We start from the raw sequence: 27,422 nt of genomic DNA on the forward strand, positions 1-27,422 counted from the left end.
AGGAGACATATCTATAAATATGTTGCTATGGCCAGTGTTCAAAATACTACAGCCTGTATTTTCTTTCAGGAATTTTATGGTTTCCGGTCTCACGTTTAGACTTTTAATACTGTAAGAAAGTGGGCCAATTTCATCTTTTGCATGTAGCCATCTGGTTTTTCCAGCACTGTTTATTGAAGAGACTGCCTTTTCCCTGTTGTATATTTGTGTCTCTTTTGTTGTAGGGTAATTGATCTTACAAGCATTGCTTTATTTTTTTTTTTAAAGATTTTATTTATTTGACAGAGTAAGAGGGGAAGATTACAAGAGATTACAGAGACAGAGATTACAAGTAAACTGAGAGGCAGGCAGAGAGAGAGAGGGGGAAGCAGCCTCCCTGCTGGGCTGAGAGCCCCATGTAGGGGCTCGATCCCAGGACCCTGAGACCATGACCTGAGCTGAAGGCAGAGGCTTATTAACCCACTGAGCCACCCAGGCGCCCTGAGCATGGTTTTATTTCTGGGCTCGTATTTTATTCCATGGATCTATGAGTCTGTTTTTGTGCTGGTACCATACTTTTGATTATAGCTTTGTAGGATACCTTGAAATACAGGATTGTGATACCTCCAGCTTTGTTCTTTCTCAAAGTAGCTTTGGCTATTCCGAATCTTCCGTGGTACCTGGAAAGTTTTAGTATTACTTGTTCTCATTCTTTGAAAATTAACATATAATTTGTCATTCAATCCTCATGGCAAACTAACTGATGAGGATTGTCACCACTACCCTTTGTAGATGAGACAGACTCAAAAAGATTGTAACTTACCAGGACGGTAAAGGGAACAGGATTTCTGGTCTTGTTCTTGCAACTCAAAGCTTGGCATCCCTGGGCTCGTTCTGTCATATCACTACTGGTTAGCTTTTTTTTTTTTTTTTTTTTTTTTTTTAAAGATTTTATTTATTTATTTGACAGAGAGAAATCACAAGTAGTCGGAGAGGCAGGCAGAGAGAGAGAGAGAGGGAAGCAGGCTCCCTGCTGAGCAGAGAGCCCGATGCGGGACTCGATCCCAGGACCCTGAGATCATGACCTGAGCCGAAGGCAGCGGCTTAACCCACTGAGCCACCCAGGCGCCCTACTGGTTAGCTTTTATTCTTTATTTTATTTTATCTGTTTTGTTTTTTAAATTAGGCTCCATGCCCAGCATGGGGCTGAATGCGGGGCTTGAATTTACACTCCTGAGAGCAGGAGTTGGGATCTTCAACCAACTGAGTCACTCAGGCAATTCACCTTCTAGTATATTAATCACACTTTGATCTTGCTCTCTATAGTTTTACAAGACAAAAGTAATTTTTTTGCTCCAAGTTTCCAAACTTAGGTCAGAATTAGAAATTAAGTGAATGTCCTGTAGAGCATTGTTCTCACCCAGCTCCATGAAACTCCGCCCTCACCACTTGCTCCCCCCACATTGGCAATGTCTGCAGACATTGTTGGGTGATGCCCTGTGAGAGTGGGGGGTGCAGGTGCTCCTGGCATTTTGTGGGCAGAGACCTTCTGCAAAAGAAAGGACAGTCTATGCCCACCCTAGCCTCAAAACAATCCACCCTGGGGTGCCAGCAGTGCCAGAGTTGGAGGCTGTCGCTAGGAAGAACAAGACCTATTCCTGTTTACCCATTGCTGATCTGGATGTCCAAACCCTTCACTCCACCTTACATCATATATGGAATATTTTTCTACGATTCTTAAAATGATTTAAAATTTAGTTTTTGTGGTAGTTTAAGATAAAGGTGATTATGTTTCATAGCACAAGCATAATTTGGAATATTTCAGTAATGTTCCTATGAGAAAGCATTAATACTGTGCTAAAAGTGTTATAAATAAGTTTCTGAAAAGTGTTTATGTTCCTGGATGGGAGAATAAAAATTAAACCAAAGCACAAATATTTTACTTCAAGCCAATATTTTAATTTTTTTTTTTTTATTTTCTAGCTTTGCCTATGTTGAATGTAAATAAAAAATACATAGGGTATGCTTAGCTTTTGCACAGACCTTTAGTTTCTTTGTGTTTTGTTTAGGACTCTGCCTGTTCAGTTATACCAGCTATATTTTCAGAGTTGTTTAGTTTGTCATATTTGAGTAAACAGTTTGTGTAGAATGGACAGAGTCCGGCTCTCCCAGCCTAGGTCTTACACGGGACACCTTGAGAGTACTCCTTAGCTTTGAGGTGACATTGTGCTATGACCTAACAATTGGTGTACTGTTGAAAGTTATAATAACTGAGATAATAAAGAATGTGAATTACAGATTTTATATAAACACTCACTATGTATTTTTATAGAGGTTTTATAATCAGGTAATAATTAAATTAAAAGTCATATGCTATAGTCTGAAAGCAGATGCTATGAATAGCATCGGTCAAGTTGCTAATAAACACGGAAGACCTTATTATCAGGAGTTAAACATAAGGGGACAGTAAAGCTTTAAGATATGAGAATTTGAATAAGATTATATGAAATCATACTTCAACATTAACAGAAACATTACAGTACTATCCGAGTTATTAAAGATTAAGAATAATATAATGTGCTCTTCATGTAACCATTCTTGTCAATTTTGGTTTGCTAACAGCAAATGAAAGAACACAAATTTTGCTAAGTCAAGCATTCCAATTACAGTACAGTTCTTTTTAAAATCCGCTTGATAACAAAGTGTTAAATACTGAATGTGGGGTTTTTTTGTTACTAAGAAAAGAATGTTCAAGCATAAGATTTGTGCAGAATCCATTTGTATACAAAAGGAAACTGCAGTAGATGCATGTTTCTCTTAATCCTGATGTAGCAATAGTTTTGCAAAATTGTGTTGAAATTTTTTGTCATAAAGTAAGTCAGTAGACTTACCATTTAGTAATAGCTTTTGATTGTTTGCATAATACCACCATTTTTAATAGAGTTCAAGTATTCCAAATGTAACAATTTTTTAATTTTATATTAAATGGATAATACTAATAACTACTTTCTGAAGTTCCCGAGCTGAACACTCATTCTGCTCACAACACAACGGAAAGCCGCAGGCTGCATTTCCCAGTACCTCACCGGGTTGTTGGATAAACTTATCGCACTGTATAAAGATTTCTTCATCTTTGGTACTGTTGGGCAGAAGTCATTCACTCCCACTTTTGTGATTGAATTAGAGTGGAGGAAGATTATCTGTGGCAGTAAGAGAAAGAAAGTACACAATCAGTGTAAAATGAAGATGTTCTTTTTGTAGTCCACATTTTTTCATGGGCTTATTTGCCCATTTATTTCACATTTAATTGAATGTATTTCATTTAAAATACATATACTTGTTTATGCCTGTTAAATATTGATTACATCCCCTCGGGATCTTGTGTGATACACAAAAGTGTTCTGTGTGTGCAGTGCAGCTCCTGCCATGGCCCCGAGCACACTGCCCAGTCAGCACACGCCTCCCCCCTCCTCTTCTCTTACCTGTGTAGCGGTGTGTGTGCGTGGGCTTACTGCATTGCATGTTGATAATACTATGTTTTAAAAGTACTAGAAATGAGCAGAAGAATGAAATTGAATGCTCCCCAGGATTAGGCTTATGAATATGAATTGTTAGCTAGCATTTTTTGTGATCAAGGTGAGGAAAAGTAGAGCTGTTTTCTTTTAAGCTGCTTTATAGAAAAATATGTCTGTTAACAGCTTGAATACATATGTGTAATACAGGATCAACAGTCAAATCTTTATTTGCACCAATGGACAAAATACGGTTTTATTAAACTCTAAATGTCTTTTGCATTATTATTCAGAAAGAATGAATAGTGTAGGGACTTCTCTCCTTTCGCTTTGATTCTTCTTTGGTCTTTTTGGCAATTGAGACTTCTGAGAAGTAAAAGCAGTCTACTGACAGCATTTTGGCAGATGAAAGAGTAGAAGCCTTTTGCAGATGAGGCTAAGGTATCAGATCTGGCTGTCATTACCTCTAAATTGTGCCTTTAAATTTTGGTGAGATTGATCTGAGCCAGTCATGAGAAATCTGGGCATTGCTAAAACCTTTAAGTCTGGTGTTGGGGCCCCCTGTGCCGTCTATCAGGCTTGGGGATTTTGTGACAGGTGGTTTGGTTCATGCACATTTCCTGGCAGTTCGTGGTCAGTGCAAGTTGTAGTTTTCTACAGCATTGACCTCACTGGGAAACAGTGCTGGATGTCGGCGTACTCGCTTTGTGGACATTTGCTGAATTGTACCCTTATGACTTGTGTTCTCCTTTATATTTCTGGCTTTTTGTGTGTGTTCTGATTCTATTCATTAAAAAAATGAATGCTAGTAAGAGTATGGGTAGATTTAAAAGCAGCCAGAAGTTGGAGTCAGAGTAAATTCTTTACTTGTTAAAGAATGCAAATTGGGAATGGCTTGAGAAGGAAAGACTCTGGTTATTATGCTCAGTGATTAGATACTTAAATGCAGCACTTGGGAAAAAAGTAAAACTCATAGCCATCTGCATATATCACATCCATTTTGATGGCTTTATCTCAAATCTGTGTAGTGGACAAAACTTATTTAAAGATAAATCAGGAAGTAGCAAGGCCCAGTTTTATTCTCAATGTGTTTTTGGTTCTTGGAAGATCAGGATGTTGTAAATCAAGAAAAGCACATGAGAAAAGTGGACTAAGGTGAATTGGGATTAAGTAGGAATTCTTAACGTGAGGAACACAGATGAAAATTGGGGAGATTTGTGAAACTCTTAAATCTGTGCACAAAGTATAGTGTCCATTTTTTGTTCTTGGGAGAATCTAAGACTTTATCAGATGCTCCAAGAATTCTGGGGCCCTTTGGACCTGGTCAAGGTTTGACAGATTCAAACAAAAACAAGAAGAAGAAAGGGAAACCCATGATGCCCCAAATAACTGACTTCTGATTACGTATTCTGACATCAGTTTTTTAAAATCATACCCACTTCTTATCTAGCACTGCACTGATAATGAAAATACCTGGGACCTGTCCACATGCTCTTTGTGAAACGTTTCCAGAATGAAAGGATGTACGATCCTCCTCGGATTCCTCCTGACTATCCTACTTTTACATAGCCCCTGCCACCCCCGAAACTTGAAATTAGCCTGGTCAGTAACTCTGCTACCGGCTTCAGCAATAGGAGAAACTGGAGGATGGAAAGGGATACCTTAGCTAACGTCTGCTTAGAAGCCATATCTTAACACCTCGGGCAACCTGAGAGTCGTTACAAATCAGTTACCCTTGCTGCTTGCTTGCATGGTCTTTGCTTCAGATACTCGCACATCTCACAAAAACAAAGAAAAGTACTAGTGTGTACAAAACACAAGTGGAAGAATGATTTACCTGGAGGTATTTCAACTCCTGTAATCCCGGAGGGATTTTTTTTAGTTTATTGTTTTCCAAGTGTATTTCTCTTACTCGTGGTATGTTAGCAAGACTTCCATTTTCAATGTCTGTGATTCTGTTGTTTCCTAGGCCCAGCCTAAAAATGGCATAAAATGGATCAGTTCTTAGGCAGACATTGTGACGGTTAGCTGAAAACACCACAGCTGAGTGGGAAACAGAAGCCCAAGCCATTTGCATCTCTCTTCAGAGAAAGGTTCTTCCTGGTTGCACATCATAACCCATTTCAGGGGGTGACGGCTGTCTCTTCCCTGTCAACAAAACTCTGTAGCTAAACTACACCAACCAAAGGACATCTGGTGTCCCTCTACTACCCCAAGACAGAGTAAGATATAGATGTCCCTGTTCGTTTTATTTTCACAACAGTGACAGTCTTGATTAGGTCCCTTTGTTTCTCCAGGTGACTCATTAGTATTTCCATCATATCCTACCACTTCTGAGTTGGGGTTTGAAGGGTTTTTACCTTTGCAGGTCTTTGTATCGTTTAAAATCCTCGAGTTCCACAGTTGAAATTTTATTATAGTCTAAATGAAGCTCCAGCAAAGTTGATGGCAGATCTAGGGGTAAGAAAAGAAATAGGCATGTTAGATGGAGTAAAGCCAAGCCCCATTGATTTTTCATGTACTTGTTAAGTTTCACTCTATAGACTTAAGCAGGCCTTTAGGGATCTGCTTTTTTTTCAACTTTTGATTATGAAAAATTCCACACATGAGCCACCACACTGCAGGGTCCAGTTTCCCATGTGTCTTTCATCCACCACATTAGTTGTCTGTGACTGGCTTGTTCATTGATTTTTCTTCATTCACTTGTTTTTGCTGGATTATTAAAAATCGAATTCCATACATAATGTCACTTCACCGGTAAAGGCCTCACTAGATGTTCTTAACTCATCAGGTCCTCTTTGTTTCTGCATAACCATCTTGTCCAGTGTCACAGCTAACGAAAGTCACAGGAATTCTTCATGATCGCGGGATATTCTTTCCCCAGTGATCTCCAGTACGTTTTACAGTTGAATTTGTTCCGGTAGGAGTCCAAATAGAAGTTTACAGAATGCATTGTGTTCTCCCATCTCTTAAAATTTCTTTTACTATTAAATACATCTTCTTTTTTTTTCTCTGTCTTGCACTGATTTTTTTCAGATATTGATTTGAGATAACTCACTTGTGGATTGGACAAAGGCTTCCACATATTGTTTGTCTTAGGCATTTCTTAAAAGCTAGTGCTTACCCTTTTCTTTTTGATAAGTCTGGCCAAGGGTTTATGAATTTTATTAATTCTTTCAAAGAACCAGCTCCTAGTTTGGTTGATTTGTTCTATTGTTTTTGGAAGGGGAGATGAACCATGAGAGACTATGGACTCTGAAAAACAATCTGAGGGGTTTGAAGTGGCGGGGGGTGGGGGGGTGAGAGGTTGAGGTACCAGGTGGTGGGTATTATAGAGGGCACAGCTTGCATGGAGCACTGGGTGTGGTGAAAAAATAATGAATACTGTTTTTCTGAAAATAAATAAATTGGAAAAAAAAAAGCTAGTGCTTAGATGTAGAGACTAGATTAAACTCAGTAGATCAGTCTTTCAGCTTATGGTCTTAGCATTCATTGATGAGTGCTATAGGATTTATTATTTCATTAAGAATGTGAAAATGTGATTTTCTGATTTTGTCATGCTTAGTACATTTATCAGTAGGATTGTTATCTAAGGAATTTTCCTTCATCAATTATTTAGTCACTGTGTAATACAATTTTTACAGAAAAGGCAGCATAAATGCTTGCTTCTTTTAATTAAGAGGTAACCAGTGAAATTTTTTTAGTATTTTTATGAACACATGGGTTTTTACTTGGTTTGATATATTGGATCTATTGAAATATTTATTCTCTTCAATTAGTAGTAGTTTCTGCATAAAGAGAAGCATCTACAGTGTAACCTGGCACATGCCAGGTACCCTTTGAACAGGGACATCTTCTCTTCTTACCCCTGTGTGTTCTGACTCCAGCCCTCCCTACCCTACCCTCCTAGATTAACCTGAAAATTAAATCACACTTCATTTTATTAGGGGTGTGTGTGTGTGTGTGTGTGTGTAAAATGTATAGTTTGTCAACCATAGGTTCTAGCTAGCTGGGAAAAGTGTTCTTTTTTGCAACTCTTACAAAAACATTTCCTTCCTTTATTAGTGGTTAAGTCTGTTGAAGATATTTGAAGCATCCTTATAAATATCATTACTTTTACTGGCTGGATTTATGTTGATTCCAGAGTCTACTTTGGATTTTAGAAGGAAAAAAAAAAAACAACAAAAAAAAAAACTAGAGAACAGGAAAACAATTCTAAACTCAGAGGGTTCTAATTTTTTGAGTTCTGATTAGTTGAGTTGAATTATACGAATGAAATAGCTCTATCCTCTAATATGGAAAAGAACAGAGGGGAGGTTCTCTCTTCAGAGACCTGACATACCAGTTGAGCAAATCCACCACACATATAAAAATCACTAAGAAGGGCGCCTGGGTGGCTCAGTGGGTTAAGCCGCTGCCTTCAGCTCAGGTCATGATCTCAGGGTCCTGGGATAGAGTCCCACATCGGGCTCTCTGCTCAGCAGGGAGCCTGCTTCCCTCTCTCTCTCCGCCTGCCTCTCCATCTACTTGTGATTTCTCTCTGTCAAATAAATAAATAAAATCTTTAAAAAAAAATCACTAAGAAAGGGGACGTCTGGATGGCTCAGTTGGTTAAGCAGCTGCCTTCAGCTCAGGTCATGATCCCAGCGTCCTGGGATCGAGTCCCACATCGGGATCCTTGCTCGGCAGGGAGCCTGCTTCTCCCTCTGCCTCTGCCTGCCTCTCTGTCTGCCTGTGCTCGCTCTCTCTCCCTCTCTCTCTGACAAATAAATAAATAAAATCTTTTTTAAAAAATCACTAAGAAAGTATCAAAGATATTCTAGCCTGAAGTAGAATATGTTGAGCAGTCAGGGAAACTTTTTAGAAGAGGGTTTGTAGAGCTTGAAGGGATCGTCCCCCTTGCTGGGTGTGGAGAAAGTGGACAACCCAAGAGAAAAGTAGAAGCCCTGCAGGGTGATGAGCACGGCCGGAGTCTGGGTGGGAGCTCAGCGGCGGTCAACAAACATGTGCCTGCTTTTGCACAGATCCTTCTATCCCTGCTCTTGGTTCAAACAGGAGTCTTCTCCCCTCCACTGCCATGCTGCTCTGTAGCAGAGTTTTCCAAATGACCTGAGAGGAAGGCACGTTTTACCTCTCCTCGTGTTAACGTATCAGGTCTGGTCAGGACCCTTTGGACCTCTGCCTAATTTCATCCTGCTGCACGGGGTAGTGATGATTGGATTTCAGCCATCAGCCTTCTCATTTTAGCAAATAAATGAGAGAAACAAAAAAAAACTTCACTGGCGTTTGAATGTCATGGGGATCTTGAAAGAGCAGTTACATAAATTGAGAGATTTAATTCCAATTTAAATTTCTGAAGTTAATGGTGCCTGAGTGGCTCAGTCAGTTAGGGGTCTGCCTTCAGCTCAGGTCATGTTCCCAGGGTTCTGGGATCTAGGCTCCCTGCTCAGTGGGGAGCCTGCTCATCTTTCTGCCTCTGCCCCCATCCTTGCTTATGCATTCTCTCTTGCTCTCTCTGAAAAATAAATAAAATCCTTAAATTAATTAATTAACAATAAATTAACTTCTAAAAATGTAATATGTTCCTTAAGCCTTTGGAAAAATCTGGAAAACATCATGAGAAGCTAAGCCTTCATTTTTCAGATACACTGAAACCTGAAGAGAATTGCTCTCGGGATGTGTTGCAGTGTAGGAGAGACTGCTGGTGGACATAGCCCTGGCCCAGCGAGCCCCAGCCTTTCTCCTCCCTGACCCTTCTCTCCTGCCCTCTGCCTGCCCTTCACGGTCATCTGCTCTCAGCATGTCAGAGGCATTTTTTGTATGGAACTTGTTAGGTGGCATTTATTTTTGTTGGTGGTTTATGAAAGATGAGAAGTAAATCATTTTAGGTTTCTTATTGAAAAACAGCTACCTTATTGAAAGCTGAATAAGGTAGCTTTTTACATGTGTTGTTCTGAATTAAACTGATTTTTCCTGTATAAAAAAATTGTCTTTCCAACTTTTACTTTATATGATTTTTCTCCTAAGTGAAAGATCAGTACTCGATTTCTAAGACCAGCTCTGCTGTGTCCTTTAACTTAAGAGTTGATATTTGTTTTGTTAATCTTCTGGATCAGGTGAATAGTAGAAAAAGGTTTCCATGAAGTCTTTGCTTTTCCCGTGGACCCTGAAGGACAGAGCTGTTCGAAAGGAAACTACATGATTAATCACAGGGATTATTTCTGACTCCGGTCATCCTCATAGCAGAGAGAGAGCATCCCTGTCAGAGATGAGAAACGGCCTCTGAGCGTGGTTCCCAACAAAGGAGAGTCGGTGGAGCTGCCTGCCATACTGGGGCTTGGGCGGAATGCTAGAAGACTGTCCAGGAGCAGACTTAAGGAGCACTTTCCTTCAAGGCTCTAGCCTCGGGTCCCATCATAAAGAACAAGTCTCCATGATGCCAGGAGATGGCATTCACCAGCTGCCTGACACCATCCGCAGACCTTTCTGTGCACTGGCCCTTGAATCTGCGCAGCACCCGAGTGAAGAAATGGGTACAGGGTGCACGCCCACCCCTGCCAGAGCCTTCTGGCCCCGTGCACCTTCCCCAGCCTTCTCCTCTAGAGAATGTCCACCTCTAGCAGGTGATCCACAGAGTGACAGGTATAGAATAGTAAATGTTAAGAAGAAGGAATAGAAAGTTCATTATTTCTTAATGTTTGTTCTCACTGGGGAAACAAAACATACTGGGAAAAAGAAAAAGCACAATATATGGCTCTTATGTGTGTAAGGAGACAACAAAGTTCAACTACCCTGACCAGGCATACTGATAAAAAGTGTTCTGACAACCTTGGGTTTTGACAATGTATACAGTTCACAACAGTGGTTGTTTAAAGGTGACAATTTTTTAGAAGTGTTTTATCTTAAATACAAACCTTTAGGAATTGAGGTCAGTTTTGCTTCTGCAATTCTGATATGGAACACTGTCACTCCTTCAAATGCCCCTGGTTCAATCCCATTATTATCGAGAGGGTTTGCACTCATTTCTGCGGAGGCAAATGACATAGTTTAGCATGTATCTATTGTGTATGAAGAAGACTCGGTGCGGGCACTGACATCCCAAGAACATTCTGAGAAGTTCAAGCTTTATCCTGTACTCTTTTTCACTCACTGTGTTATTTCTGTGTCTATCTGTGCCCCTTTCTGTTGCTCTCAGAAAAAGACTGCTTCATATTATGTAGGCTGAAGTAACAGTATGCTTATATTATGGTAGATTAATACTAGAATAGATTTATTATAGAAAATATAGGTAATAGGGGCACCTGGGTGGCTTAGTGGGTTAAAGCCTCTGCCTTCGGCTCGGGTCATGATCCCAGGGTCCTAGGATCGAGCCCCATATCGGGCTCTCTGTTCAGTAGGGAGCCTGCTTCCCCCTCTCTCTCTGCCTGCCTCTCATAAAATCTTAAAAAAAAAAAAAAGAAAATATAGATAATAGATTTTTTTGAATTTCTAAATCAGTGACTTATCACTCTGTTCTGACCATGAGCATATTTTGTTGTATTAATTCTACATCTAAAAAAAGAATCTCCTTCATAAAATGTAAAACACTTGTGTTTTCCAGTATACATTTATTTGTCACCTAAGCTTTTAAAATTATAAGTCAATTAGAAATTATTTGATTAACAGAAATATAATCTTAGGGAGATTCCAGTAAGTGAGGCTGTTTGGTAAGTGCCAGGCATTTGGCTGACTAAGTAAGTGAGGAAGTGAATGAGAATATTGATCACAAATTCTGAATGAATATTAGAGAGGGAGATGGCAGAAGTAAAATATGATGGAGTTTATAAAGTACAACAGAAATTTCCTTAGCTCAGCAATCTTAAAGCAGATAATGTAAATTAGATGTACATTTCAAATCTCTGAATTAATTTTGTACATTGTATTTGAATGGTTTATACAGCACATTAAAAATACTACCTTTTTTGGTGTAAGCATACCCTTGTTTTTTTTTTTTAAAAAAATACTACCTTTATATTAAATATGAGTAACAGATTTTACTGATTAGGTGCAGTCAGAAAATTGAAACCACTGTAGGTGTTTCAAAGGGGATTCTTGAGAGTATGTGTTAGAAACGGTGTATTTCTTTAAGGGCTATAAATTTTGTTTGATACTTTGATTTATAAATGGCTTAGATAGAGATTGTTAGATTAAAAAAGTTAATTTTGGAAATAACCAGTCTTAATCATTCTTGCTGATGATGAAGACCTCTGTCTTTGTATTTTGCATGTAATTCCAAAACGTTTCATCCATTTGCATAAACTTACCTAGAACATGTAAAGTATTCATTCCTTTGAATGTCTCCTTTTGTATTTTTTTAACTTTGTTATCATGAATCCTGAGTTCTGCTAGTGTCTTGGGAAGGTTAAATGGTATTTCAGTTAGTTGATTGTGCGACAGATAGAGCCTTCTCAACTTCTTTGTGGTTAGAAAAGCTTTTGGGTGAATCTTTGTTAGCTTGTTGTTGTTCAGAATCAAAGCCTAGATTAAAGCATAAAGAGATACACAATATTATGAGTCGGATTTGATTTACCAATATTCTGCAGTGATGAGTTACTTACGGAAAACAATGGAAATTATGACATTCACATACTTTATTAACTGTGTAAATGATTCCCCAGTACAGTCTAAGCTAAAACAAATATTTACTACGTAGTTGGAACAGAGTGGTTTTGAAACTTTGGTTTATCTTTTAGTAGGTGACGTATTTGTGCAGTTAAGCCCTACCCCCCGCACCCCATTTCCTTTCATGGAAGTAATCGATGGTATTATATCTAAAAATCTCTTCAGGGAGCGCCTGGGTGGCTCAGTTGGCTTGGTTTTGGATCAGGTCATGATCTCAGGGTCATGCGTTCCAGGCCAGGTCAGGCTCTACACTCAGTAGGAAATCTGCTTAAGGATTCTCTCTCTCTCTCTCTCTCTCTGCCCCTCCCCTCTCTTGCTTACTTTCTCTCAAATAAAATAAAGTGAAAATCTGTTCAGTCACATGAAATACATTTTTGTATGATTTTCTCTACTTTGAAAACCTTACTTCTTTCATGTTTACTAATGCGAAGCATTTTTCTTGGACTGGAGACATGTAGGAGTAAACTGCTACCAAGTGCCTTCCACATGCTGGCGTATCTCAGACCCTGGGGAGACAGCAGTGCATCCTGAGAAATATCTCAGACCCTTGTCAGGGCCCTGTGGTCGAGGCCTCAGAGGAGCTCTAAGCCCAGACAGCCGCCCAGCTCTGCACTGTCAGAGGTCAAGCCTGTGAGGCGTGTGGAGAGCTCCCCGGTGTGCTGGGCAGCGGGAACTACTCCATGTTTCACAAGGGCAGTGGCTGGGGCTTCATTTCTTGGGGCCTTCTTTCAGAGAGCAGCTCTAGAGTCATTCCATTTATGAATGTTGTCACCAATCCCATTCTACACCAACCTTCTCGATGTTTCCAGATAGACTTAATATGGTCATGGTTCTTCCCCAGAAGAAATACAGACACTTTGGCTGCTACACTCCCTTGATGATTCTCTTTCCTGTAGGCCTTTTTTTTTTTTTTTTAATAAAGAAGGCTCCAGATGGGGCCTTCTTTATTAATGGGGACCTGAGCCGAGATCAGGGGTCGGACAGTCCACCGACTGAGCCAGCGGGGCACCCTGTAGGCGTTTTTCCTTATCTTTCCATCAGGTGTACTGTTTCACCTGAAGGAGACCTGGTAACGTGTCCTTTTTCCTGTTATGCCACCAGCTAAGTGTGTTCTCTTCTCCTTTGGGGAAGAGTGGGGTAATAGCTTGGTGAGCCCTCACTCAACCTTGTGATACAAACTTAGCAGAAATTATCTCTCTCCCTTTCACACTGAGGAAATGGGCCTGGTGACAGAGTGACCTGGGTCCTGTCTGGCCTAGTTCCTCTGCCCTCTGCACTTTGTTCTGCCATGGTGAGCGCTTGCTATAGGCCTCCACCGTTGGGGGTCCCAGAGGGAGCACGTGCCTGGGAATTGTTTGCATCCTCCCGATAGGACGTGCAGTTGCCAGAGCTGCCTAAAAGGAAGAGTGAGGAGTGTAGGATGGAGTGAGTTTGTATGGAGGTCCTCTGCGGCTGACTCCCCCCCCACCCCCGACTGGGTGAGCGGAGCATCTGCCGTTCCAGAAGTGACGGTCACAGAGCCCCAGGCAGTGTGGTTATAGATAAGGACAGAGGATGAGAAAAGGTTAGCCTTTCAGAGGTCAGACAAGAAGCCGTCCTGATGAGTGAGGCTGTGGCCAGCTGACCATGAATTGGGCGTGTGGGTAATGATCCCACTCATTCCCTAAAGACGGCTTGTCCTTTGTATAAGAACCAGAAGGCCAAACAGCCAGCCAAAACAGAGAATTTATAAAATATTTTTTAAATGTTTTGATTGTCTTTAAGGACAGGTATCATACAAGATGACATTATAATTAAATGTTTTAAAATAGACTGCATGCCCACAATTCAGGTAGAAAGTGTGCAGTGAGAAGTGCTTTCCCATTGAGGCAGTCGGCAAGCACGAGGGCTGTTGGCAGCACTGAGCCACTGGGTGCTGGCGTCTTACATGCATTCATTCCTCTGAGTGAGTCTCACAGCGTTGGTACAGCTCTGTTACAGGGGACGAAGGCAGGCTTGGCGAGGCAGGCCACTGGCCCAGCACTTTCTTCTAGTAGGGCCAAGGTTTGAACCTAGGCCCATCTAACTCCAGAATTCATTACCCCTCCAACAAGTGCCACATAAAGCTGACTGGACAGAAACAGGCCTAACACAGCTCCTGACACCTTTCAGACTCATTTCCCAGTGAATAATGGAAGTACAAGTGGGCTAAGTCCCTGGATACTCCTAAAATGTGATAAAATTATATGACAAATTAGGAACTGTTTATGATGTTGGTATTGAATACAACATTAATCACCCCTGTGGTTATAAAGCTGAAGAAGTGGCAGAAGCATTGTGGGCTGTATTCCAACTTCTGAGAGTCAATAATGGCCTTGCCATTCTCCAGAATTTTCTGTGGTCTGATGGTGGGACGGACTGGACAGATTCTTCATGGCATTATCCTAATATTTAAGTGACGCCTCATTATTAGATAAATATATACTCTTCTAATCTCTCTTTTTTAAATATGGAAACTTTATTTTGTATTGAGCCTTACCAAATCCAAGCTGTCCAGTCACGGCCCTGGGAGCCCACACCTGGCAGCATAGGGCGGCGTGTCTCTGCCAAGAAGATAGGTAGAAAGCCTAAGGAAAGAACATTCCTTGTGGTGCCTAGAACATGGCCAGCCTCAGTGTCCTTGCTCATCCAGCAGACATGAACCGCTTGCATGATGGGACCGAATAGTCCCCTTTCCCTGCCTGCTAGGTTGGGTCCTTAGTGTCCACACACTGACCCAAGGGTGATGGGAAGGCGGAGTGTCATGAAAGAGGGCAGGAGGAGAACAGGCCTACATGGGTGGCTGAAAGAGAATGATGTGGCCATGGGATCTCTACCTTCTCCTCTCAGTGCTGTAACTGCCCTGGACATGACAGGCCTTACGTTTTTGCCCTCCAGCCCAGCATGAGAATGTGCAAACATAGCCTTGAAGGGGAGTGTTGGCTGCCCTCCATACTGCCACCCTACCTCCACGCTGAAGGGAAGAGTGGACTCCCCCATGGCTGGCACGTGTGGAATCAGGCTCTTCTAAAACCCAATTACAAAATAAATTGAATATTTTACTTGCTAAAATCTAGAGGCTCTAAGTGTTATATAGAAAACTAAGAGTCTTTTAAATCTTAGAAAATGAAAATATTAATAAGTATTGTAAGGAAAAATTATTTTTCATTTTTAAAGTTCTAGGGGAGGAACTACTGGGTGGCTCAGTCAATGAAGCAGCTGCCTTCAGCTCAGGTCATGATCCCAGGGTCCTGGGATCAAGCCCCACATCGGGCTCTCTGCTCAGCTGGGAGTCCGCTTCTCCCCTGCCTGCTGCCCCCCTGCTTGTGCTCGCTTGCTCTCTCTCTCTGTGTCAGATAAGTAAATAAAATCTTGGGGGGAGAAAAGGTCTAGGGGAAAATGTCATACAAGTACATACTAAGTAGATATGATGCATGACCGGCTTTCAGAGATTTGTGGGGTCTTCAGATAAGTCAACAGGTTTGGATACAGATTTTCTTAAATTGTCTGCTAATGAGTTCTTATTAATAATCATCATCACAGTATAGTGACTGTGATTACCTAAATATATCATACGCTCATTTTAGGACCTTTTTTACTTAAACTCTTAGCCCATTGCCTTTTACCTGGCTTTCATTTCAGTTAACATCACTTAAATTAATCAAATCTAATTTCTCATTACTATAACACTACTCAGTATCAGAGATTTTTGTCATTCTTTACACACAGAAAAGTAAGACTTGCTGGGGCACCTGGGTTGCTCAGTGGGTTAAGCCTCTGCCTTTGGCTCAGGTCATGATCTCAGGGATGGAGCCCCGCATCGGGCTCTCTGCTCAGCAGGGAGCCTGCTTCTCCCATCCCTCCATCCCCCCCAACCCAGCTGTGCCTGCTGCTCTGCCTACTTGTGATCTCTCTCTCTCTGTCAAACAATAAATAAAATCTTTAAGGAAAAAAAGAAAAGTAAGACTTGTTTACACAAAATACGAGTAATCCTTTTAGCAATGATAGAGATTTTCACTTAAATATGAACAAATATATTCTTACGTAAAGTGAAGTGAGTCCTTTAAAATCATTTTCTTTGATTTCCTTAATTTTATTGTTTTGAAGGTCAATCATTTGAGTATCAAATGGAATGTTGCTTGGAACAGAGGACAAACCTGAGAAATAAACGAACATGTTACACATACATTATAAGTTAAAGAAGAGTTTCTTTTTTAAAGAAGAGTTTTCTAATTTGATGGAAATGTACATCTTTTTAAATCCGTGGTTACCATTGAGAAACAGCAAAAACAATGCTCTTTGGAAAGACCTGCAGACCTTTTCAAGTAACTTAGGTATTTTTGCAGGGTGCCTAGCTGGGTCTAGCTGTCACTGCTCATCTGCACAAGGTGACAGATAAGGAGGTAAATGCGGGTGTGCCAGTATGACTGCTGGGAGGCGACTGCGGCTGAGCTGCGCCTGAAGCCCTCGCGCTGAGGAGCAGTGACATTCTCTGCCATTTCTCAGGCTCTTGTAGGGCTGAATTGGAACCTATAGGTTTTGATCATTTTAAGAAGCCTCAACATGTAGAAAATTGTGCTTAGAAAATAAATTCTATTATTTTCATGTACATTCTTTAAAATGTTACTACATATTTCCTTTAATAATGAATTCCTCTACTCAGTTGTCCGTTAAATTTGAGTTACCAAAACACTCATTCTTCGCTCCCTGTTGATGTCTGGGTGTGCAGGAGACCTTTGCTAACACCCTCCCCTCCTCAGCACTGGGTCTCTTCCTGCCATTGCTTTGACCCACATCATGGCCCCCCGACCCCCCTCCAGTTCGCACTCCTCCTCGAAGGTTTGGTGGTAGCTGTCTGTCTGTCGTGTGAGGTTAAGGGACAGCTGCATCGCGCTCTCTGTGTATGTAGGTACTCAGCTCATGTTAAATTACTTAAAGACTTAATGGTATTTTCCCCTCTTAATTTAAAAAAAAAAAAAAGAAGAGCGGAAATTACCAAGAGCTGTACGTGGTGCATCTCTTCCTTACTTTTCTTGCTTTCCCTAGATGGCCGTACATACCCACCATGCCTGCCGTCAGACAGGCTGTACAGTAGTTATGCTTGACGAACATGGGGCCTTCTTGTTTTTCTCCAACATTTGTTATTGAAATGTTCAAACATGCAGAAAAGTTGAAAATTTTACAGTGAAAACCCATAGTCGCTTTCTACCATCAATATTTTACTATATTTACAATTCATCCATCAACTCATCTTTTTTTATGCATTTTACAGGGAGTTTCAGATGTTAGTATGCTTTGGGGGGCCATCCATCCTCCTAGGGAGCAGAAGTATATTTAATAGCCCCACTGGAAGGCTCAGTATCAAAATACTGGGAATATCAGCACTTCACCCTGTAGGCCTGAGTACTTTTTCCTCCATAGTTTACAGCGATGACTCACTCTTTTTAGAAGTTCAACCATAGATAATAAAAGGGAAAGGTAGTCACTTGGCAGGTTAGCAAGGTATCCAGTTTGACAGGAGATGATTTTGGTCTTAGGAAATGAAGTGGAAGGTCTTGTAGGAAGTGGGCGGCTCTGCAGAAAGCACTGGGTAGCTTAGACTGGGACTGACCTTGCTCATCCTGCCCCTGATGAAATTGGAAGCTCTGGAAAGAAATTAATTTTCTGAGGGAGGAAGAGTGACAGAGCTACAGACCCTTTTCTTTGTCTTGGTCACGTGGGAGAGGTGAGGTATGTACAGCATGACACGTGTGTGCCACACCTTGGCTTCCCACAGTGGGGCACATCTGAGCCTTCCCCTCTCCTGGAGATGGGCAGGTACAGTGAACTCTCGTGTGCATTTCCCATCTTACCCTCTCCCTGAGCAGGGTATGAGTGTACCCCTCTATTCAAGAGCATCTTCATTAGAAATATTTGAAAAAATACTCAGCAGGGAATCATACATTTTAAGACTTTAGAAAGTGATTTAGTGTAGTCACTTCTTTTCTAGACATTCTAAACCTACATCATTCAAAATGAAGAGCACTGACTTTAAAATGTCTCTAGTTTCACAAACTATATAACCTATTTATTGCTGCAGACGGGCAATTTATCTTATCCTTATAGAATGTTACTAGAAGGCGCACTGTCAGACTGCTGACATCCTGAAATGAACCATAGTGCTGTCCATTCTCTCTGAAGGAAATTAAAATGAACCATTTTCATTCAAATTTGAGAAGAGAAGGAAATGTTCTATATATGAAATTCCCATTGCTTTCCTTTGGTTGTCTGGGATTTTAAGAGTTTCAATGTACTTTGGTTTTGTTACATTTTCAAATAACTTAAATGAAAAATTGCTTTACAATTAGCTGATTTTTGAAATTTCAGTGAGGACTCTAACTATCCTTTCAATTTTTATCAGAATGACATTTTCACCAAAATAAGTTGACATTTGTTCTTACCTAGATCGGAACAGTGTACAACTCTTGAGTAGCACTGGCATCCAAATGGACATGTTGGGAACAGATCAAAAGGGAAAAAAGGGTTAATTGGCTCTCTTGTTGGAAAAAGAGAGTTGTCATCATCAGGGTCGCCACCCACTTCATCCTCCATGTCCTTCAGCATCATGTTCTTCAGCGTCATGGATGACGGGCGAGATAAGGGCTTAGCAGAGCATAAAGCCAAGAGCGCTAGGAGCACACACTCCTTCATGTCGTCTCGTGTAGGGGACCAACCTAGAGCTAAGGAGACACTAAGATGGAGTTAAACAAAATCAGAGCTAATAAGAGCACAACAACAATCAGAGCTATTCTGACCCATTGCTAGAGTGATTTGTTTAAAAAAAATTTTTTTTAAAGATTTTATTTACCTATTTGACAGACAGAGGTCACAAGTAGGCAGAGAGGCAGGCAGAGAGAGAGAGGAGGAAGCAGGCTCCCTGCTGAGCAGAGAGCCCGATGCGGGGCTCGATCCAGGACCCTGAGATCATGACCTGAGCCGAAGGCAGCGGCTTAACCCACTGAGCCACCCAGGGGCCCCTAAAAAAATTTTTTTTGTAAAAAGGTTTTGGAAAGCGGTTTGGCAATATGTATTGGAAGTTTTAAAAATATATTTTTCGGGGCGCCTGGGTGGCTCAGTGGGTTAAGCTGCTGCCTTCGGCTCGGGTCATGATCTCAGGGTCCTGGGATCGAGTTCCGCATCGGGCTCTCTGCTCAGCAGGGAGCCTGCTTCCTCCTCTCTCTCTCTGCCTGCCTCTCTGCCTACTTGTGATCTCTCTCTGTCAAATAAATAAATAAAATCTTTAAAAAAAATTTTAAAAATATATTTTTCATCCACTAATTCTTTTTGTAATCTAGTCCTAGGAAATGATTCTAATGTGCATAAAGATGTCTACGACAAAATTCGCAAAATAGCAAAAAGTTAAAGATAACTAATGGTTTAAGTGAAATAGTAAAATAAAATAGGGTGTATGTATTCCATAAAATACTTTTGAACTTAAAAAATATTTACAGAGTTTACAATATTGGGCTCCCTGTGTTAAGAATCTGCCTTCGGCTCAAGTCACGATTACAGGGTTCTGGGATCAAGTCCTGCATGAGGCTCGCTGCTCTGTGGGGAGTCTGCTTTTCCCTCTTCCTCTGCCCCCCTGCTTGCACTTTTTCACTCTTTCTTTCTCTCTCTCAAATAAATAAATAAAATCTTTCAAAAATTAAAAAAATTTAAACATATAGAACATTGTATGTTTGGAATTACAGAAAGCAAATATTAAAAATCTGTATGTAAAATATACTTAAAAACACTCAAAAACTTGGCACAAATATAGCTAATTCATAATCCTGAGTAGTAGAACCATGAATAACATGTATTGTCTTTTTTTTTTTTTTAACTTTTATAATGACCAGTCAGTACTACTGTTCTACTTAGGAAACTAATGATGCTTTTTTTTTTTTTTTTAAGATTTTATTTATTTGTGAGAGAGGGAATACAAGCAGGAGGAATGGAAGAGGGGGAAGCAGGCTTTGTGCAGAGCAGGGAGCCTGATGCAGGGCTGGATCCCAGGACCCTGGGACCATGACCTGAGTTGAAGGCAGATTCTTAATGACTGAGCCACCCAGGCGCCGCATAATGAGTGCTTTTAAAAACCAAAACAGGGGGCCCTGGGTGGCTCAGTGGGTTAAGCCTCGGCCTTCAGCTCAGGTCATGATACCAGGGTCCTGGGATTGAGCCCCACATTGGGCTCTCTGCTCAGCAGGGAGTCTGCTTCCCCCTCTCTCTCTGCCTGCCTCTCTGCCTGCTTGTGATCTCTTTCCCTCTGTCAAATAAATAAATAAAATCTTTAAAAAACAAAACAAAACAAAATAAACAAACAAAAAAAAACCAGGGGGCGCCTGGGTGGCTCAGTGGGTTAAAGCCTCTGCCTTCAACTCAGGTCATGATCCCAGGGTCCTAGATCGAGCCCCGCATCTGAGGGCCAGACTTCTTATTCTTTTCATGTTCATCTTTCTGCTCAGTTCTGTTTGTTTGCTTTCTTTGAGGGGCGGAGTTGTTTTCAGTTGTATTTTTAAAGCCCACACAAAACTGGAACGAATGATCCAGAACCTTCTGGGCATAAATTTGTTGTCGTCTGATGGCAAATTTTTCTGCAGGTGTGTCTTGACTTTCACTTGTGAAGCGAAATACAGTCTTTGTAATTTTCAAAAATTAAAAGCATTTTGAAATCACCTACAGCAGATTTATGCCAGTCTTCCCCTTGGGGTGTGCAGTTGGTGGCAAACAGATGCCCACTGGTAATGCTGTGCTCTGGCCAGAGGGCACGCACACTCTCCCCAGATGTCCCTCAGCCAGATCCCCAGCAGTCCAGCTGGACTCCCTTGCTGGACCTGAGCATGACAGCGCCTTAGCCACACAGGCCATCCAGAGGCTATCACAGTCAGTCCAGCCTCAGGAAGACCTGGCTCCCCAAATCCTTGAGCCATGCCAGCCCCTTACAGGTTCCCAAAACCCAGAAATCAGCTTGAACCTCTCTCCATGGCATTGGTCTTTCTGGACTTGGCATCAGAAGTGAATTAAAGTACTCAATTATATGTGTTATGCCTTTTAATCCCCAGGGGTAGGTGGGGGGGGAAATTCTATGATCAGTTATCCACCTGGTAATTTGCATTATTTAACTCTGAAATCCAAATGGCAATGCGAGCACTTTGTCCAGTGGGTGGCTGGACGTCCCCAGCTAGATACATGAGATTTCTCTGTGATAACCCATGCTCAATTATGCCGAGATCAGGACATAGCTGAGAATGGCAAACACTTTTTTATTTTAATAATTGACTTCAGAACCTCCCACCTCTTCCTCATCTTATGGAAGCGTCAATTCAGTTGATTCCAGACATGTCCCCCACGTTAACCAGGAGGAATGGGGGTCGCAGAGAGCTTCAGCGGCTTCCCCAAAGCCACATAACCAGAAGAGTTAGACCCCAAGGTGGAGCTCACACTCCCAACCTGTTGTCTGCATTTTCTGCTGCTACCTATGTGGAACACGCTCTTGCATCCTGAAATCCAGTGGCCTCAGCCGCACAGTCTGTCATCCTTTCTTCTCCAGCCAGTCCGCACACTGCTGTTGGCGCCCATCTACACAAGGAGGGGTGCATGCCCAGCCTGGGCTGGGAGGGCAGGAGTGGTCAGATTCCTATGGTGCAGAGACCCTGTGCTGGGCACATGGGGCCCAGCAGTGTCTGTCGGCCGGCTCAGGGATGGGCAGGTTCCCTTTCTGTGTAGTCCCCCAGGGCCCAGGAACCCTGGCACAGGCACCTGTTAAGTTCAGCTGGGCTCCGTTTCCACTATCGCTTTGTCTCTGGCATGTTACTTCTGCTTCCCAGCAGCCTGCCCAACTTGGATCCACTATGTTTCTTGACCCAAGGCATCTGTGTGGTTCCTGGCTTCCTAGTACTTGGTTCCCAGCTTTGCACTGACCTTCCAGAACTCCCATTCCCTGGCTAATGCAGCCCTGAATGGTCCTTAGTCGCACCAAGGCTTGTCCCCGGTACCAGTTTATTCTTTACTGTTGCTCTGCAGCTCTGCCTTCTGTGGCCACAGCTGCCCCTGGCTCTGCCTTTGCTGGACGTTGCTGCAGTCTTCCAGTGGGCGTGTGTCAGATCGCTGCTGTGTACCAGGCGTAGAGTTAGGATGCGGACTCTGTGATGCAGAGGCTCTTCCCTCCCTCATTTCCCTCCTCAAAAAAATAAAACCAGGGGCGCCTGGGTGGCTCAGTGGGTTAAGCCGCTGCCTTCGGCTCAGGTCATGATCTCAGGGTCCTGGGATCGAGTCCCGCATCGGGCTCTCTGCTCGGCAGGGAGCCTGCTTCCCTCTCTCTCTCTGCCTGCCTCTCTGCCTACTTGTGATTTCTCTCTGTCAAATAAATAAATAAAATCTTTAAAAAAAATAAAAAAATAAAAAAAAAATAAAACCACAGCTCCTGATCCGCTACTCTCAGCCAAGCAGGGGCTTGTTGTAAAAGCCAATGCTGGAATGTCAGGTGCATTTATGGAAAAAATGAACACATGCCTAAGTTAATAAACAGAGCTGAACCGCAAGGAGGGCAGGCTGACTGCGTGCACTGTGGCCGGCACCTTGGAGGGATCTCCAGGTTTGTGGTCTCTAGACTCGCAGGGCAGAATTCTTCACCAGAGATCTGTTTATTCCTCACACTCTGTTTACTGTTGGAGACCAACAGATGTAAAGCTATCTGTAAAATATACATACACAAGAAAAGGTTGGAATAGAATATGCAAACCTAATAGAGAATAGGCTACTGAGTGAAGGAGTATTTTCTTCTTTTTAGGGGCCTGTTTTTTAAATTACTATGTTGGTTTTTAAATATTTTAGGTATCAGTCTGCTGACACAATTTGCTCTGGTCCTCTATATACTTCTGCCTTTTCCCACCGCTTCTGTAGCATCAGACAGTCTGTACAATCAAAGGTTTCTCATCCACCCTTCCCTCAAGAGTCAGACTCAGTGCCCACCTGAGGAATCTTTGGGGACTGTGGTTTCCTGAGGCCTGCCCCCAGTTGCCCTGGTCCGTGGGAGATGAGTTTAATCAGGAGTTTTTACTGAATTGGTTGAGTTTCAGTATTTTCTTGTAGAAACTTAGAGCTATACAGGGCTTGTAGGTTCCCTGTCTAGACCAGAGAAATTTATGTAACAAGTACTATATCTGAAGTGATAGACATAAGAAAACCATAGAACCTTAACAAATCCACATAAAAAGAGGAACATGGTAGAGCTCCAAGCACTTCTGGGCTTTCCCTGGCCTGGCAGTGGGGCTGGGAACTCGCCTTCACTCCTCCTGCCCCAAGACATAGGAGAGCCCGGGAGCCAAGTGAAGACGAGGATCAGGTGTGACTAGCCAAGAGGGACAGCCGAATGAGGGGACCACACGAGGCTGAAGGGGAGGGGCAAGCCAGGCATCAGGGCTGCAGACCAGCCCTGCAGACCAAGGTCAAGAGACCCATCAGCCAGTGTGCCCCGCCCCCTACCCTGGAGGAGGTGGGGGCTCTGGGGCTGGGGCAAGCCCGTGGTACCTGGGACACTTTCTGGTTGCTGGCTGATGGGGCAGTACCCCTTGTTCATGCCTCCTTGGGCCCTTCCTCTGCAAGTGAGGGAGGAGACCTGCGGAGACAGGAAATGGCACGTAGGTGAAACTCTGTCCGGGTGTTGGAGCCTCCCCGGAACATACTGGGTCAGTTAGTATGTCTATTCTCTGCTTGCATGACTCCAGCAAGTGCTCCTTGAGGGGCATCTGGTTCCCCTGTTGTCCATCTGTGCTGGATAGGAAATTCTTTATATGGAGACCCAAAGTGCCTTCTGGCATGTTCTTTCCGTGCTACTTCTGACTTCTGTTAGCTATAGAAGATTAATGTAATCTCTCTGCATTCTTTTATATCCTGGCACCTTAAAAACTGAAGTCAGGCAAGCCTTGAGTCCATGAGGGATTCACCCTTTACACCCTTCATCTGAGGTGAGAAAGTACAAGTGATAGTAAGCCCCAACCGTGCCCTAACCTGGCTGACCAGTTTTTTATCAGTAGAAAAATATTGGGGTGTCCAGGAGGTACTGCTATATAGCAGTGTTTTCCTGTTATTCAGAATGAATTTAGAGTATTACTTCTCACTGAATGTGATATGAGTTTCCGTTTTCTTATTTTTAAATTTTTTAGTTTTAATATTTAGGCTTAAGCTCTTAATTGATAAGTCTGGGTGGTAGAATGTGCTATTTTTGAAACTTTTTAAAAAAGTGTGTGTTTTGTTCTCAGGAAGACTCAGTATTTCCCCAGTTTAGACCAGTTTTGCCAGAGTTTATTACTCATGGAAAGCTTTGGACTTTTTGGTTTCAAGTTTCCTTTAATCAGAATAATATCTGGAATATTATTTCAGTGCTACTGCTGTTATTAATAAACTGTGGCACGTTGGAGCCAGGAAGGGCCTCTGAGACGTTGCTCCCACTGCTACTGCTGTCTTTGACAGCAGAGGGGCCAAGGCCAGCCTCCTCACTCCTGCATCGCCACCCCCCCCACAGCCCCCCTAGGCCAGCCCCAATCCCACAGTGACTTCCAGACGGTAAGCAGACTCTCCTCAGAGAGGACAGGGCACGCGGTTTGGCCAGGTCCTCTGGACTGGAAATGGAGCTAAGAAGTGTCTCTCTGAATCTGCATAAACTCTTATTTTCCACTTAAATGTTCCACAAACTTAGAATGGAAAATTTGTCTAAGTAAAATGGTATTTCCTCTCAGACACTATTATTAGGAAAATAAGTCACTGTGCTTTTAAATCCCATGCTTCAAGGTCTGCCTGGTGACCCTTCCCCTTGGCTGACTTGTCCCTATCTGTTCCCAAGTGCTAGTAGTAGTTGTCAGTCGTAAATGTGACAGAAGGTGCTCGTGTACTCACAGAACATCTGAGCTGGATCCAGGCACAGTCGAGGCTCAGCTCTGTACTTGAGCAAGTAAGGAAAAGTTCAACGTCCAAACATGCACTTGGACACTTACAGTGCCTTTTGGAAGGAAACTGATGCTTTTCAGACTGTACTGTCCTTAGAGAAATAATTCCCTTTACCCTAGAATTGTAAATCGCATCTGATAAAGAAGTTGTGGCTGCCTTTCCTCTTACACAAGTTTTTGTCCTTCGTTCGTTTTTCAGTACATCTTAAAAAACAAAACACTCCTATCTCTTCATTCTCCACTGTCTGCTACGGTGCATTAAGACTTTTGCTTGTAAAGTTAATGTGTTTTGTCTCAAACCTCAGATCAGGTACCCAAATACTCTTTTGTAGTGGAGCAGCTGGTGGAAACAGAAGACTTCTGTCCACCACACTGTGTGGCAAAATACTGAAAACAAATTAAAAACATCCAGATACTTTCCCATGTGTATGGGCTTATGATTTCTTTGTATTTCCTTTTTTTTTTTTCTTTTTAAACAACACAGTGGTTCTTGGTGGGATTGAAAAGAACAACACTGTATTCTTAGAGAGGGGTAGACCATCAGGTTTCACCCTCAGCATGTGGCCACGGCTTGTGGCTACCACATCTCTGAACACACGAGCAAGAAGGAATGCTGTGCTCTGTTTAGATTCTGAGGGAGTAGAATATCAACCACATTGTTTAATTTCTTTTCATCTAAGATTTAATTTTAAAATTTACTTTGGGAAAGATAAGGGAAATCTTTATTTTAAATTCTGACTCTGGAGTTTTGTGAAAAGAAGTTTCTGATCTTCCCTATTAGATATGGACCTAGTTGAAGTACTGCTGATAACTGTTCTTTCTTGGAATTACATGCATCTCCATGTTAACTGTCCAGTGCTATCTTATTCCATAAGAATAAGGAAGGCATTTTTCAAAAACAGTGTTAATATCCAAATGTGTAAGTAAAACTGACATTTGGATAACTCATATTTTGAAAACACATTAGAAAACATCATAATTTTACATTTGGAAAGAAATATTTACTGTTTCACATAATGTTTTTGTGATATCCACCAATTTCATTATCATTAATTATTTTAAGGTCATGTTATTTTCCTAAAAGAGCATACTCAAAAGATTTTTGTTTAAATGATTTCTAAAATCAGTCATGTTAACATTTATGGTGAAGCATAACAACAGATTTTCATTTAACTGTGAAAGTTACATGAAAATAAATCCATTCTACATAAAACTTAAAGGCTAGAGTAATTTTATGTTACGTACTTAAGTCCTGATTTTTAAGGAATTCTGCAGATAAACTTGATCACGTATTTCACAAGCACTGATGTTAATAACGTTAATGCCCCCTTAGTATCAACTATGAAATAATTGCTCCCGGTACATGAAGAAGAGCCTGAAAACATACCTCAGAGGAGAGTCAGTCCCGAGGGTCGCGGGTCCCAGCATGTACTCCTTCTGCGTCGCGTCCCGCTGCTCCAGGTGCAGCTGACGGAGACGTGAGCCGGTGTCGGTGTCGGGCCGAGGAGCACGCCGCTGCCGAGTGCGTGTGCTGCACCCTGGCTGACACTGGAATAAGCCTCCACAGATTAGCCCAGGGTAGTGCTGAGGGGCCAGATTAAAACTTGTTACTGCTCATGTGTTTTCCATCACTGTTTGTATCGTAGCCAAGACTTCTAGCTAAACTCTAGACGTCTACTGGAAGATTCTGAAGAAAAAAAACGGAGTTTAATAATGCATGGCAACTGGCCATCAAAAGTGCAGTCAGAGTCATTCAAGAAATACCTGATTTGAAAAATACTTTATGAAATCCTTAAATGAACAAATACTGGCAGATGACAAATTTTAAAAATTTTAAAAATCTACTGATAGAAAATGTATCAGTCTCGGTAAAAAGTACCGACATCCCTGGTGTGTAAACCCAGGTCCCCTCTACCTGAGGTCGGGGCTGACGGCGCCAAGCGCACTCACCCAGGCTTTCGGCCCAAGCGCTCGGCTGCACCGCGGGCTCGCCAGGCCGCTGCCCTCGAGGCCTATGGAGGGCCCCGGCCCCGGCCTCCAGGCCGCGACCCCAACAGGGACACCTAGGTCCGGGGTCGCCAGCTTGGGCTGTGCCTTTGCAGGAGAGCGTGCAGGGAGAGCCGGCCGCGGGAGGTTGCGCAGGGCGCACGGTGGAGTTCGCGACCCTGTACTCTGCACCCCTGCGGGAATGGCCGGTTCCCGCCGCAGCTGGGACCGCAGCCTTCCAGGGAGGGCTTCTTTCTGTCTGCGGGGAGCGACTCCCCGGGACAGGCAGCTGCGGGGG

At 42.4% G+C, this 27,422-nt stretch overlaps 2 protein-coding genes across 5 annotated transcripts in view; one reads left to right on the plus strand and one right to left on the minus strand.

The window, feature by feature from the left end:
- LOC122917773 (centromere protein P) overlaps positions 1 to 27,422 on the plus strand; it is a 237,441-nt gene that overhangs the window by 112,204 nt on the left and 97,815 nt on the right. The gene's annotated exons all lie outside the window — the stretch shown is intronic.
- ASPN (asporin) lies at positions 1,930 to 26,786 on the minus strand. Of its 4 annotated transcripts, XM_044266040.1 has the most exons (9): positions 26,526 to 26,786; positions 23,724 to 23,811; positions 18,611 to 18,889; positions 16,215 to 16,327; positions 11,795 to 12,008; positions 10,406 to 10,516; positions 5,852 to 5,945; positions 5,329 to 5,467; positions 1,930 to 3,179 (listed from the first exon to the last, which is right to left on the minus strand). In XM_044266040.1, exons 2-9 carry the CDS (start codon positions 23,770 to 23,772, stop codon positions 2,982 to 2,984), a joined length of 1,197 nt encoding a protein of 398 aa, XP_044121975.1. In that variant the 5' UTR covers positions 23,773 to 23,811; positions 26,526 to 26,786; the 3' UTR covers positions 1,930 to 2,981. The 4 variants fall into 4 exon arrangements, with proteins under 4 accessions (XP_044121975.1, XP_044121974.1, XP_044121976.1 ...); XM_044266039.1 differs by lacking the exon at positions 23,724 to 23,811 and having other exon boundaries at positions 18,611 to 18,900; XM_044266041.1 differs by lacking the exon at positions 23,724 to 23,811 and having other exon boundaries at positions 26,526 to 26,785.

Source organism: Neovison vison, chromosome 9 (genome assembly GCF_020171115.1).
Source record: "Neovison vison isolate M4711 chromosome 9, ASM_NN_V1, whole genome shotgun sequence".
Classification (NCBI taxonomy): domain Eukaryota; kingdom Metazoa; phylum Chordata; class Mammalia; order Carnivora; family Mustelidae; genus Neogale; species Neogale vison.

Coding starts and splice junctions, on each gene's coding strand:
- ASPN (XM_044266039.1), bottom strand. CDS start 26,566: ATGCTGGGACCCGCGACCCTCGGGACTGACTCTCCTCTGAG. Junction 16,328..18,610: donor TGTACACTGTTCCGATCTAG/GTAAGAACAAAT, acceptor TTTATTTCTCAG/GTTTGTCCTCTGTTCCAAGC. Junction 3,180..5,328: donor AGGAGTTGAAATACCTCCAG/GTAAATCATTCT, acceptor TTACTGCCACAG/ATAATCTTCCTCCACTCTAA.